The sequence below is a fragment of the Triticum urartu genome, chromosome 5A (genome assembly GCF_056163025.1).
Source record: "Triticum urartu cultivar PI428250 chromosome 5A, HENAU_Tu73, whole genome shotgun sequence".
NCBI classification, from domain to species: Eukaryota; Viridiplantae; Streptophyta; class Magnoliopsida; order Poales; family Poaceae; genus Triticum; species Triticum urartu.
Genome location: NC_141877.1, coordinates 627,845,001 through 627,859,444, shown reverse-complemented (window position 1 = coordinate 627,859,444; position 14,444 = coordinate 627,845,001). Strand labels below are relative to the sequence as shown.

Sequence of the window (14,444 nt, the reverse complement as noted above, 5' to 3'; positions counted from 1 at the left end):
CGGACGCCGGCGTCCGCCTAGCCGACCCAAACGGACAAAAAGCGGATAAAGCGCGCGTCCGTTTGGGTCGCCCCGTTGGAATTGCTCTTATCACCGTGTTTTATCGTACGGAGCCGCTGTCACCTCTTGTTCTTCATCGGGAGACCTAATCTGGAGTCTGTCTCTGGCTTCAGAGAGAGGGATTCGTCGTCGTCTCATCACCAACCCTTCTCCATCAACAATTTCATGGTGCTTACATCCATATGTGAGTAATTATTCTATATGCATACCGAGGTAGATGGGATTTGGATGAGTTTTCTTATGTAATCATTTTCATTTTTGTTAGAGTTTGATCCCTAGTATCCACTATGTTCTGAGATTGATGTTGCTATAACTTCACTATGCTTAATGCTTGTCACTAGGGCTCGAATGCCATGATTTCAGATCTGAACCCTTTATGTTTTCTTAAATATATTAATGGCCTTGATCTTATTTGCATGTCACCAGTTATCGTTCTGAACTCTAAACCCAAGGTGACAATAACTTGGATATCGACACGAATGACTTTAACTTCAGGATTAATGTATTCATCATGTGTTAATGCTTTATCCTGATTCTTTATTAAAAGAAGTGCATTAACTACTCTTAGTTTCTATTAAGACACCGCTACCATAGGAGGGTAGAACAGACGATGTTATGCAATTGCTTATTGCAAGCACGTGTGCCTATTTATAAAATGCATGCCTACATAGAATTGATGAATTGAAGCTAGTTCGCTATTGCTTTAAATTTTGACTGTTGCATATTGAATCTATTTCCATGCTTACACTTTTACTTCCATTGTTTCTTTCACATTCACTACTGCCACACCTTGCTACTACTCTGCAAACTTGTTACTGTTTTTGTTTCTGTTGCTCTATCAATATTGCTATCATATTATTCTGCTACTAATAAATTGACGTAAGCAAGTTATCTCTTCGGGTGTGGTTGAGAATTGACAACTCAACTGCTAAAAACTTATAAAAAAATTGGCTTCTCCTTATGTCGAATCAATAAATTTAGGTAGAAATACTTTCCTCGAAGATTGCTACAATCCCCTATATTTCTTGGTCATCGATATTCTAAGTGATTTTGATGAAAATTGTATTGGCATGCATGCATATCCGTAGGTAATATTCTTCATTTCATCAAAGAGAAAAACACATGAAAATTGCCGTGTTCGCTAGAAAGAATTGTCATGCTTCCAACACATAAATGCCGCGAAAAATATCCCGTTTTGTCATGCCACTCCACGCTGAATAACATTACCCCGAAAATAAACATTGAGAGCCCGAGTTCAGTTTTGTTCGAAACTTCAAGCTTAGTAAAACAAAATTACAGAGACAAGTTCAGTCGATTTTTTAACTGCAAGTTCGGTGGCCTTGGTGCCGCCGTTAACTCACTCGCTGGCTGACCAACGAGGCAGGGCCACGGTTTCTTCCATACCTTTTAACCCTAGCAGGCACGACTGGCACAGTACCACTACCGCACCGGCCTTCTCCCACCCAAAACAACCACCCCCTCGCCGTCCCAGCGCCTCCGCGTGCCCCTACGCCGACGCCTCCCTCGCCGGCCCACTCCGCCGACGGCGGCCTCCCTCCCTCACCCACCGCCCTGCTCCCGCCCCCTTGCCCCTCGCCGCCAGATCCGTCCGTCCTCCGCGCCCTCTCCCGCTCGGGCATCGGCAGATCTGCGCGGGCGGCGGCCCACCCCACCCCGACGCTCCTCCCCGAGCCATGGTGAGCCCCTTCCCCTCCCCTGGATCGTCCCATTCCTCGCACGCCGTCGCCGTCCGACCCGGGGCGGCCGCCGAGTCCGTGAGTAGCATACGCCTAGCCCATACTGGAAATGAACCCCCCTGTTGAACGCTGGGTTTGAATTGGATACGCTGGTAGGCTTAGATACGAGTCTCCTCTCGGGCGCTAGAGTTCTGTTTGTTGATTGTCGCGCTGCTTATTTAGTGTACATTTTTCCATTTGCAGCTTATTTTGTTTCGGGGTAGCGAGCTATGCTTAAATATATGTGTAGCCATGGCCCTCTGTTGATTTGGACTCTGGAGGATGGTGTGAAATCCATGTACCCGACATGTATGGTGTCGGACAAGCTTGTCTGTGTCCATGCCCTTTAACATGGGTGTTATTTAATTTCTAGAGCTCGCTGAGTAGGAAGGTTACCATTAGTAGATGTGGTTTTGCCTTCATTTGGCCTTCTCCCTGAATCTGTTTGGAGTCTGACCGTTCCACGCTCATTTTGAAATTCATGTGCTAGGATCAAGTTATGGTGAGTCCATCACCAAGCGCCAGCAGCGGCAGTGGCAAGAGCGTGGGTAGGGCCAAGAGCAGGAGCAGAAGCAGAAGCAAGAGCAAGAGTAGGAGCAGGAGCAGGAGCAGGAGCAAGAGCAGCACCAAGAGTAAGAGCAGGAGCAGGAGTAGGAGCAGGAGTCGCAGCCGGAGCAGGAGCCGAAGCCCTCGGCGAGATAGGCTGCGCAGTGAACGTTCATCCCGCCGCAGCCGTAGCCCACCTCGTCGTGGTCGTAGTCCTCGTCGCAGCGAACGTCGTAGCTACAGGTCTGCACCTTCTGATGTTTTCTTCTTAGAAGCTTTCTTGCAAAATACGTTATGCTGACTTGGATTTATATCGAGTATTTATGTTACCTGAAATATTCACTGGAATACCTACTGCAGCACAAGTTCACGCATCGTTGGCTGTCCAGTAGTGTTGTGCACCTGCTGATGTTTTCTTCTTAGAAGCTTGCTTGCAAAATACGTTATGCTGACTTGGATTTACATTGAGTGTTTATGTTACCTGAAATATTCACTGGAATACCAACTGCAGCACAAGTTCACGCATCGTTGGCTGTCCAATAGTGTATCATTTGCCCGCTCTTCTGCACTGGAGTGGGTATCGACAATTCGACACACCATAGCTAGCACACTTGTGGAAAAATAGAATGATGAATCAACATTTTATTTATTTATTTATTTATTTGTCGTCATAGTGTTAATATATATGTGAATAACAGCTATTGTGCTTGTCTGATTTATTTAAGCATCTTTAGTTGGTGAACTAGTATTGGAGGCATGTTGGTGTTCTTTTTAATAGGTTTTAGTCTGACCAAGTTGCTATCCCAATAGCTTTGCATTAACTAAACCACACAGGGAAATACATATCTCTAGAAAATTGGCTGCCTGGTTTATTTCTGGCAATGCCAATGTTATTGGTATATGGTGAATGAACCATGGATATCTCTAGAGATATATATGCCTACACCCTTGTCTTCAAGTGTGCTACATGGGCTAGCTGGACCACCACAACCAGCCCCAGTTGCCTCTTATCTGGTCAGTCAAATTGTCAGGGCAGAATTTTATGTGATTTACTTGCCGACGTCACTTATCTCTTCCTCCGTCAAGGCTAACACGTACCTTTTGAGTATCTCTCAAGTTTCTAGCCTGGATTCTGGGAAAGCTGTTAGATGGGTATCAAAGGCTCTCTTGATGGACTTAGGAACAAATTTGCTAGATATGGTAGGATTTGAATAGGCGGGACTAAGTGGAGTTGGCTAACTCATAAGAAACACATTATTATTAATGAATCCAATATTTTTCAATAATATTGCTCTGGTATTGATCTGAGAAACAACTGGAACTTGGTATCAGGAAGTATGAATTGAATGTGATGTTTCCATGTTCTTACAGTATGACGCCATTACAGGTCTGTGTTGTTTCTATAATACTACCTCCGTCCTGGTTTATCAGTCCCCTTTGTATTTTGTGTCAAATTTTGACCATATATTTTACTAACAAAATGTTAATGCATGTCAGCAAAAATTATATTGTTGGATTCGTATTTGAACATAGTTTCAAATGATATCATTTTCTGTGACATGCATTGATATTTTGTTAGTTAAATCTATGGTCAAAATTTTACACTAAATACGAAAGGGACCAATAAACTAGGATGGAGGTAGTACCATAACCACCCTCACTGCATTACGTTGTATGGTGAGGACCCCCCTCCCCCCATCTATAACTTGTAGCACACTACTTTATAGATTTACTAAGGTGTATGTTAGTGCTAGTACTCCGCAATCCATTGAAAAAGCACATCAAAGAGCAAAAAGCCTGAAGGGCGTGTACAATGGTGCTATCTTTGGAGTGCCCTGTAGGATAAGTGCTGATGTGGAGGAGAGAGAAACCCCAAAAAAGCTTGCGGTTCCACCTTCTCGCCCCCGCGTCGCTCCTAGGAGCGGCACGGGCGGAACCCAGCGCCGGTGCCACCACCACCACCCATCCCCTCCCTCCCTCTCGGCGTCGCCGGCGCACGCCAGCGGGCAAAGCCCCCTGTCGGCCGGTGGCTTTCCCCACGTGCGCAGGTGGTGGATGGGGGCACAGGTGCTGCGAGTCAACGGCTGCTCCCGCGGCCTAGATCCGGCCCCTGGTGGCTCTAGCTACGTGGATCCGGCGGGTGGCTGAGTGGGCGGGCTGCTTCTGCCGCTCAACAACGCCCCCTCTAGCGGTGCAGTGGCTGCGGCAGGAGGTGCGGGCTAAGGCCCTCGAAGGCGGGCGGGTGTGTTTGCTCGTGGGTGGCTGCGCTGGAGGTGCGGCGCTGGCGCTCTTGAGGCTGGCGTCGCGGATCTACCTCATGGGGTCGCGAACAAGGACCGACGCACGCAGGGGCGAGCGTGCGGGGATGTGCTGCTGCAGCGGGGCGGATATGAGGCCGTGATGGCGGGTGGTGCTCGGACGCCGGGGCGGCGGCCCCGGACCTCTTCTTTGGCGACGGCGGCCGTGGTGGCTGCGTGGGCAGCGCCATGGCCGGAGCTCGGGGGCGTTAGTACTTTGCGGCAGTGCGTCGGCCCTCAGTTGCACGAGGGACACTTGGTGCTGGCTGGTGGGTTGGCTGTAGCTGTTGTGCGGGGCGTCGGATCTGACTAGTCGTGGCTAGTTCTGACTCCTGCAGTGGTGATGTGGTAGCCTAGTCAGGGGCTCTGCATGGTGCAGGTGGCGGCGACAGGGCTGTTCTCATCAGTGACTCTGGGCTCTGGAGGCGGGTGGTTGTTCAGGCGGGCGGCTCCTGTGTGCCGTTTTGAGGGGAGGGCTTTTGTTGGCTTCTCGGGGTGAAAGCCTTGCCCTTGCCTTGGCCGGAGCCGACGATGGCCATGCCTGTGGGCGCACCTTCTTGGAGGCGTCGTTGTTCGAGGACCTACAACCTCTTCTCTCGCACTCTGGGGGAAACCCCAGTTCCAGGTTCCTGGAGCGGACGATGACAGTGCTCTAGTGTCGCGTTCCTTCTTGGAGGCATCGTTCTGGAGTGATCTTGGCCTGGGCAGCCATCGGCTCGGGTGGTGCGTGGCCTTGGGGCCGGCGTGGAAGTCGGAGCGGCAGCTCCGGATCTCGTCATCGTGGAGGGGTGTCGGCATTGGTCACGTGGGTGGCAGTGTCGTTGGTCAGCCTGGTGCGCGGCCTCGGGGTTGGCGTGGAAATCGGAGCGGCAGCTCTGGATCTGGTTGTTGGGTGTCGGCTCTGGTTGCTCGGGTGACGAAGCTGGTGTGCGGCCTCGGGGTCGGCATGTGTGATTTTCGTCTGTACGCAGGAGCGGCGACTCCGGAGATGGTTGTAGGTTGTCGGCTTTGGTTGCTTGGGTGGCAGAGCAGTCGGCTCGCCTGGTGCACGGCCTCGGGGTCGGTGTGGATGCCGGAGCGGTGGCTTTGGTTTTGGTTGTAGGGAGTTACTTGGGTAACGGAGCCGGCGGCTTGTCTGTTGTGTGGCCCCGGGGTCGGTGTGTGTGTTGATGGTGCCCAATTGGGGACATGTTGTAAGTTGTAACGGTTTTCGCCCGGGTTTCCGTTAATTAACTAGGCAACTCTCTTCTACCTTTTTTAATGAATCGGGCCATAAAAGACCGCGTTTCAAAAAAAAAAGGCTTGCGTTCTCTTAATTAAGAGATGATCTCTTAGCAACGATATCTCTCCGCACATATTTAGGTATATCTAGTTATTAGAGATAAGACTAAGAAATCACCCATTGTCCATTATATTTTATTTGTCATCTCTAGCTTACGTGGCGCGTTTAAGAGAAGACTGCCTTATCAGCCACTGTACATGCACACAGATCACTGGGTTCCAGTGGAATAGGGAAAATATTTATCTTGATATGCTCTTTGTTAGTGAGTTATGGAAATATTATACTTTTGTCATCATCATAATATATCTGTCGTCCTTTGATGGAAAAATGGCCATGTTTAACTTGAATGATTTTCCAGGGATATTATTTGCAAGAACTGCAGGAGACCTGGCCACATTGCTAGGGATTGCCCATCTGCTTCTACCTGCAATAATTGTAATCTTCCAGGGTAAAGTGAACTTTCAGCACTCTCTTACTGTACTTGTACACCTGTACTTTTTTCAACTTTGTGGGGATCAGTATGCAGTTCTCTTTATTATTGCTTGTCTCTTTTGGCTAATTTCTAAAAAGTTGGGCCATAACTCTTGTTTAAATATATCTTTTGTCAGGCACTTTGCAGCAGAATGCACTTCCAAAACAGTTTGCTGGAACTGCAAGAAGTCTGGGCACATTGCCACTGAATGCAAGAACGAGGCCTTGTGCCACACTTGCAGCAAGACGGGGCATATGGCGCGCGACTGCCCCGCCTCAGGGTCCAACGCCAAGCTATGCAACAACTGCTTTAAGCCGGGACACATCGCGGTCGACTGCACCAACGACCGCGCCTGCAACAACTGCCGCCAGCCCGGCCACATAGCCCGCGAGTGCAAGAATGACCCCGTCTGCAACCTCTGCAACGTGTCGGGCCACCTGGCCCGCGCCTGCCCGAAGACGACGACCCTGGCCTCGGAGATCCATGGTGGGCCCTTCCGCGACATATCGTGCCGCATGTGCGGCCAGCCAGGCCACATCAGCCGCAACTGCATGGCCACCGTCATCTGCGACACCTGCGGCGGCAGGGGCCACATGTCATACGAGTGCCCCTCGGCCAGGGTCTTCGACCGCGGAGTCCGCCGGTTCTGATGGATTCAGGGGGTGGCCCCGGCGCCTGAAGCACCCCGCCCTTGTTCCGTTCGTTGGTTGGTTCATGTTTTAGATAGCTTTGGCGTACGACGCCGAAACCGTTTTTCGCTTGGTCGGTGCACGCTCTTCTTGCTCCCTGGGTGTTGGTTGTTGTGGAATGAGTGTTTATGGTGTAGCTTTGTAACTCTGCTGAACTAGGCCGAGAAAGAGTCGTTTATATGAACTGCCATGGTTAGACCAGATTATATCAATGTGACACGCTTTCGAGTTTATCTGAGGAGCTGGTTTCGTTGCCTCGGTCTGCCTGCCTCGTGCTCTGCTGAGTTGAAAGTTTCGGAGGTTTGTTGGATGCGTGCCGTGTTACTGGTGGGGGTTGCAGATGTTGACTGTCCTCGGCGGTGATGGCTTTCTTTGCTGTTTCTTCATACATATTTTACATCAGGAACAAGAAAATTTGGCAGCCTTCGAGATGATACCGAGCACATGGGGCTCATTTTGTTCCTGCAGTTGGAACGAGGGATTCCAGAGGAAAGTTCCTTGTAGATGTACTCGATTTGTAGGAAACGAGCAGAACAATTTCCATCGAAATACAGTTCATTTCCTGTGTTTTGGGCTGTCGGCAACTGCCGTACTAAAAATCTTATACTCCTTATGGTGTGAAAATTGATCTACGCAGCTTCATGATTTCAAGTGTGAATTTTTGGAATATGGGGAAAGAAATTCTTGTTGTCTGGTGGTCTGATAAATGATTGGACCCGAACAAGGGTTTGCATTCACAGGCCACAAGCAAAGCACTAAAGTAATGTAGCGTACAAATGCTGAATGCTTTTGCCTCATGTCCATTGCTTTCTCTCGGCATCATGGTCGCCATCAGCATCATATCCTATTTATATAGTAGTACACATTTCAACTGTTTAGCAGTCAAAAGATGTTGGTGCGGTTGGTAGAGCACAGCACAGCAAGAGAGCTAACACACATAACAGAAATTTCACCCGACAAAAAGACACGGTAGAGATCATATCCAACAGATATGCAGATAGACTGCCATGCTGAATTACACACCAGCCTTGTGACGAATCCAAACAGAACATTTAATTATTTATAACCGTAACTTCGAAGAACAGTGCAGTGCAGCAGCATAAGGCCCGGCATATAAATGGGCAGAGGAAAAAGAACAGATTACATGATAGAGCAAGCCCTCCGTGGTCTCACAGACCACGGGAGGAGGGCCTTTCGACACGGTAACAAAGCCACAAATCATCAAGAAAGTTTCAAGAGTCACACCGCCAAATCTATATTTGACATAAATCCATATTGCGAGGCATTGGGATGATTTGCCTTAGTGCGCGCGCTCCTTGATCACGTCCAGGCTGATTTCGCTCGGGTCAGTGGCCTGCATCTCAATCTGGATGCCGTCCAGGGTCCTCTTGAACTTCTCGTTGGTGCTCGCGTACGTCATCTTGCTCCTCACCTTTGCGGTGTCAGGAGACCTTTCGAATTCAGGCACAACACATCCCCGTAAGCAATCAGTCAGCCTTTGGTTCATGTGAACTAGCCACGCAGGGGAAATGCAAGGATCAGAAAAGAACATACCAGAAGATATAGAAGATCCTGCTCTTTGGCACATCCTCCGGGGTGGTGAAGTCGAAGTCAAACACTGCGAATCGGCAGTCGTTCTCAGGCAGGGTCTTGGTGAAGTCCTCATAGGTGGCCTCGCGCTCCCCAGTTTGGTCCACAATGACCTCCTTCTGGTTCTCCAGCCTGTAGGTTATGAAGCGGTGCATCCTCTTGGACTTGAGCTCCACGAACCTCAGCTTGCAGTCATCATGGATCCCAGCTCCTGACGAAGCGTTTGCCTGGGCGCATAAACAAAGTTACGATGGATATCATAGTTACACAGATAATGCAACCTCAATTCTGCTTGAACAACATCATAGACTCTTTAGTAAACATACAACTCAAGGAACCCCTTTGCGGATAGTCTTATATATCTTTTACTACATAAGTGGAAGAGAGCACTACCCCATTGGTGCTCGAAGCCAAATTTTACTACAATGTTACTACAATGTCATGAACCAGGAAATGAAATGGCAAAAGGATCAAGGTGTCACAGTCCAACAAAAGTTGAAACCAGGAGCTACGTATCCTAAATTTTGTTAATCTTCTGCACGGCATGGCAGACAGTTTTCAATTGCAACCACCTAAATCGGACTTATCCATCAACTTAACACACACTACCAGATCTCTCTCTATCCTTCTCCACCAACTAGCCTGGAACATGGATTAGCGATCTCTTGGAGACAAAACTGGCGTTCAATAGGTTGTAAATCATACTTTGGTGGCTCGGCGCCAGCGCTACCCACAGATGCACGGCATGGTCGGCAAGGGTTGCTAGCTAACAGGCAGATGCATGTTGACAACACAGATCAGCTGAGTATAGCCTGGATCTACCGATTACAAGTTCCTAAAACTAGGGATCCGAGCGGCCAGTCAACCCCTCCCCAGCCAAATCTCGTGCTACCGACCAAAACACGCGTTTCGCCCAAGAGATTCGCGAGGAGAGCAGATGGGTTTCCCACGATCCGACCGCTGGCGACGCAGAAAAAGAGGTAAAGCAAGGGGAGGCCTCGGGTTCGTCCGATCCGGGCATCCCGTCAAGCACTTGCCTACCAGCGGCGAGATCGAGGACCCACGCACGTATCCACCCCGCGTGCAGAGGAAAATTGAACTAGGAGGGGGAGAGCGAGCGAGCGCCGATCTGCGGACAGGCGGCGAGATCGGCACGCGGAGGCCGCAGGCGCGGCGTGGGGAGGGGGACTTACCATTGCCGAGCTCGGGAGGGGAGGGGAAAGGGGGGTGGGGGTGGATGGATTGCTGGGGGTGGAGAGAGTTGTGTGCTGCGTAGCTTGGAGTTGCTGCTCGCTCGCCTCGCCCGGCCCCCCTTTTGATGGGTGGAGTCGTCGGGGCGTCGCCTCGGGCTCCGTATGTGGTGCGCTCGTGGTCGGCCTTTTTTGCGGCCGCCTGCCCTGCGCACCTCCGTGGCCGTCGGATGGCGAGATGGGCGGGCGGGATTGCTCCCTACCCCGCGGCGTGACAAATCACCGCTTCTTGCGTGCTGCGACTGTCGTCTGGCCGCCTGGGTAAAAACGTACTACTGCTGCCAAAAGAGACACGTTTGCCTTAGCCCCGTGCCGATGGTGTCTCTAGCATCATCGGTGTGCGTGTAAAGGTGTGGCCACGTGGATCTGTCCTTGATAAATTTGTTCGGATCTGATCGTAATTCGTCTGCGTTCATGTGTTTTCAGGTTGAATCTTTCCAACCTACGCTACTCTTTATTGGCGGAGGTTGTTGTTCTACGGTGCCTTAGCACGACGACTTTCTAACTGTCTACTACAACAAATTTTGCTTGTAGTCGTCACTAGGTCGTCTGTGGATGTGAATTTGTTTTTTCTTCATAGCTCATATTTCTTAATGTGTTTCGACTTGAAATTTTGCTGACAATAAAACATCACCCTCTTGACACCATTTTTTGTCGGCGTTTTGGGAACGGGAGTCCCCAGACTTGCCTGCCTGCGGCCCACGACGTGGCTCTGCAAACGGGCCCGTACGGCCCATCTTCACCAACAAGCATTCAAGACCCTCGCGAGGGGCCAAGCCTCGCGAGGCGGACGACGCAAGACCTCCTCGGGAGCGGCCTCACCAGACTGGCCCGCAAGGGGCAGAGAGGTCAAGGCAAGGCAAACCCCGCGAGGCTCCAATGACGTGAGCCATGACGATCGAGACCAGACGGGCGCCAGCGCACACAGTATCCTTGTTTCCTCTTTGATGCTAAGGATGCAAGCGCAGGCGAGGAGTACCGAGGCGTCAAGCAAAGGTTTTCATAATGGTACAACGAGATCAAGACCAGCAGGACGGCAAGACGGAGGTCACCATGAAGCCCAAGGCGGTGCCACCACCAGAGCCTTTGGCAAACGAAGACTGCTTTTGTCAGGATAACTTGTACTAGCTGTCCCCTTTCAAATTGGTCGTTGTGGCATCCCTTCCCGCTCAATATTTGGGGAGAGGACCAGGGCCTCTATAAATAGGATTAGCCACCACAATAGGAGGCAACTGAGCCTCAGCCATCTCATCTTGGATAGATCCAACCCGTCCTCACACCCACCAAGCACAAGAACACCTCACCTCATGAGGTTGTTCTTCCCCTTGTACTATTCATCCTCAGCCCGAGAAGCAATCCACCACACCACACTGGAGTAGGGTATTACACCACAACGGTGGTCCGAACCAGTATAAATCTTGTGTCCCTTGTGTGCGAGTTCGTTGAGCTTGCCTTTGAGATCGTGGCGAGGTTGATGGCATAGGTTGGTAGGGGGAGATCTTCGTGTGCACCCCAGTGTTCGAACCTTAAGGGTTTTTGCCGGAACCCGAGATTCGACATTTGGCGCGTCAGGTAGGGATGCGTCGGAGTTTTACTTCCATCGATTCGCGCTCCACCATCTTCACGCCCATTCTCCATGGCTAGCGCCGCCCTTCCGGCTGGATCTACAGGTGCCTACAGCGACGCTTGGGGGCTCCGAGCCCTTGCTCCCGCCTTGCGGCAGGTGTAGTGGCCGCCCAAGTTCAAGCCGGAGATGCCGCCGCGCTACGACGGCGCGGCGGACCTGTCGGCTTTCCTGCTGGCGTATGAGGAGGCCATCCTTAAGGCCGGGGCGACGACAAGGTCATGGCCAACTGGCTTTCCATAGCTCTCACTAGTGCACCGCGCGCCTGGCTGCTCAACCTCCCCGGATCCACGGTGGCATCTTGGGAGGAGTTGCGCGGCCTCTTCGCTGCACGCTACGCGGCGCCGGCGCACCACGCGGGTGCGGCCCTCCTCGGCGGGTCACAAGCATCACACTCGGATCGTCATGTCAAGCCGTTCTTTCGCCAGATCGGCGCCACTTCCAAGCGCCCCGGGGCTCTGCCGGGCTGGGCCGCACCCGAGGCCGACCTCACCTTCGACTCAGGGGATCATCCCGTCTCCACCGTCGGCTCGGGTGTGCTCCCAATGCTTTGCACGCCCACCATCTGCAACGTGTCCGTCACTAAGACGCTCATCGACGGCGGCGCCGGCCTCAACGTGCTCTCCGTCGAGGCCTTCAGCCTTCTTCACGTACCGCTCGAGCGGCTCCGCCCTAGCAAGCCTTTTCTCAGGGGTTGGTGGAGGCTCCGCCCACTCCCTGGGGCGGATCCGCCTCCCTGTGACCTTCGGCACACGCGACAACTACCGCACCGAGCTGGTCGACTTCGACATCGCCCACATCGGCCTCCCGTACAACGCCATCCTCGGGTACCCGGCCCTGGCTCAGTTCATGGCGACGACCCATCTGGCCTACAACCTCATGAAGATGCCCGGGAACAAGGGTGTCTTCACAGTAGTTGGGGACACCAAGGAAGCCTTGATGACGCTCAAGCTCACCCTCAAGACCGCCGCGACAGCACAGCCCGCCGATGCGGATACCTCCAAGGCCAAGGGAGCCGCACCAACCAAGAAGAAGCAGTTTTTCACTCAAGACAAGGCGAAAACCAAGCAAGTGCCAGTCGAGGAGGACGAGTCCTCGGGGGCAACCTTTACCATAGGCGCCAACCTCGAGCCTGATCAGGAGAAGGCGCTGGTGAAGTTCTTGCGCGCAAACAAGGAAGTGTTCGCTTGGGAGCCCAATCAGCTGGTAGGAGTCCCAAGAGGGGTGATAGAGCACCACCTGAAGGTGTGCCCCAACATACGCCCCGTAAAGCAGAGGGCGAGGCGGCAGTCCACGGAGAAGCAAGCTTTCATCATCCAAGAGACCCGCAAGTTGGAGGCTGCGGGTGTCATTCGCGAGGTCCGGTACCCCGAGTGGCTAGCAAACCCCGTCGTTGTGCCCAAGAAAGGAGGGAAGGAGCGAATGTGCGTCGACTTCACCAACCTCAACAAGGCCTGCCCTCAAGATCCGTTCCCTCTTCCACGCATCGACCAGATCGTCGACTCCACTGCCGAGTGCGGCTTGATGTGCTTCCTGGATGCGTTCTCAGGATATCACCAGATCAAGATGGCGGTAGAAGATGTGGAGAAGACAGCCTTCCTGACCCCGTGTGGGGTGTACTGCTACATTTGCATGCCTTTCGGGCTGCGCAACGCAGGCGCAACCTTCCAGCGGCTCATGCACATCGCCTTGGGTCGGCATCTCGGGAGAAACGCTGAAGCCTACGTAGACGACATCGTGATGAAGTCTCGGGAGGCGAGGACCTTGATCCAAGACCTGGAGGAGACCTTTGAAAGCCTCTGCCAGGTGGACTTGCGGCTCAACTCGGATAAGTGCGTGTTTGGCGTCCCTTCCGATAAGCTACTGGGCTTCCTTGTGTCCCACAGGGGGATCGAGGCCAACCCAGAGAAGGTCAAGTCCATTGAAGACATGAGTCCACCGCAGACCCTCAAGGAAATGTAGAAGCTCGCTAGACGGGTGACTGCATTGGGACGCTTCATTTCCAAGCTGGGAGAGCGCGCCCTACCCTTCTTCAAGCTTATGAAGAAGAAGGGCCCATTCGAGTGGACCCTGGAGGCCGACCGAGCATTTCAAGACCTCAAGAGATACCTGACCAGCCCTCCAGTGATGGTGGCACCACAACCTCTCGAGCCCCTAGTGCTTTATCTTGCCGCCACTCCCCACTCCGCCAGCGCAGCTCTAGTGGCGGTTCGGGAAGAACACCAAGCCAAGGGCGCATCGCGCCAAGCTACGCCCCCAGCAGAGATGACGCAAGACCAGGAGGGTGCCGCAAGGGCCGCAACAGCGACGACGGAGAATCAAGCTTAGTAGGATGAAGCCCCCGAACCCGTAAAGGCCTCGACAAGCGATCAAGCATTGGGGGCTCCACCACCTCAGGAGGCACCCCAACTCCCGGAAGGCGCAATCCTCATCAGCGCACCTGCCCTCATTGAGCACCCGGTATAGTTCGTCAGCATGGTGTTGTGGGATGCAAGAACACGGTACCCCATGCCTCAAAAGCTCCTACTCACGCTCCGGGTGGCCTCACGTAAGCTGCGGCACTACTTTCAAGGCCACCCCATCAAGGTCGTCTCGGCCTACCCACTACAGAGGGTGCTCAGGAGCCCCAACTCCACGGGGAGGGTCGCCGAGTGGAACATCGAGCTGCAGGCATTCCAGTTGGAGTTCAGCACCACCAGGGGCATCAAGGGAGCTGCGCTCGCCGATTTTGTGGTAGAATGGACGGACGCCCCGACGCTCGAAATAGGCGAGGACCGGTCCCTCTCGCCGGGAAGTGAGGCGCCCGACGGCTGGGTCATGTATTTTGATGGTGCCTTCGCGTGCCAAGGCACGGGGGCTGGAGCAGTGCTCATCTCTCCCACTCAGGACAAGCTCTAC

The 14,444-nt window shown here is 52.5% G+C and overlaps 2 protein-coding genes and 1 pseudogene across 2 annotated transcripts; 2 read left to right on the top strand and 1 right to left on the bottom strand.

Annotated features, from left to right (window-relative positions):
• Positions 1-1,559: 1,559 nt before the first annotated feature.
• LOC125511156 (uncharacterized) lies at positions 1,560-7,315 on the top strand. The gene is made up of 4 exons (XM_048676452.2): positions 1,560-1,757; positions 2,287-2,585; positions 6,280-6,369; positions 6,530-7,315. Exons 1-4 carry the CDS (start codon positions 1,755-1,757, stop codon positions 7,041-7,043), a joined length of 906 nt encoding a protein of 301 aa, XP_048532409.2. The 5' UTR covers positions 1,560-1,754; the 3' UTR covers positions 7,044-7,315.
• On the top strand, positions 2,594-6,273 carry LOC125511157 (uncharacterized; annotated as a pseudogene).
• A 795-nt stretch (positions 7,316-8,110) lies between the features above and the next one.
• On the bottom strand, positions 8,111-10,008 carry LOC125511158 (actin-depolymerizing factor 4). Its single transcript, XM_048676454.2, has 3 exons — positions 9,866-10,008; positions 8,637-8,899; positions 8,111-8,533 (listed from the first exon to the last, which is right to left on the bottom strand). The coding sequence occupies exons 1-3, from the start codon at positions 9,866-9,868 to the stop codon at positions 8,383-8,385; spliced, it is 417 nt and encodes a 138-aa protein (XP_048532411.1). The 5' UTR covers positions 9,869-10,008; the 3' UTR covers positions 8,111-8,382.
• Positions 10,009-14,444: the final 4,436 nt, after the last annotated feature.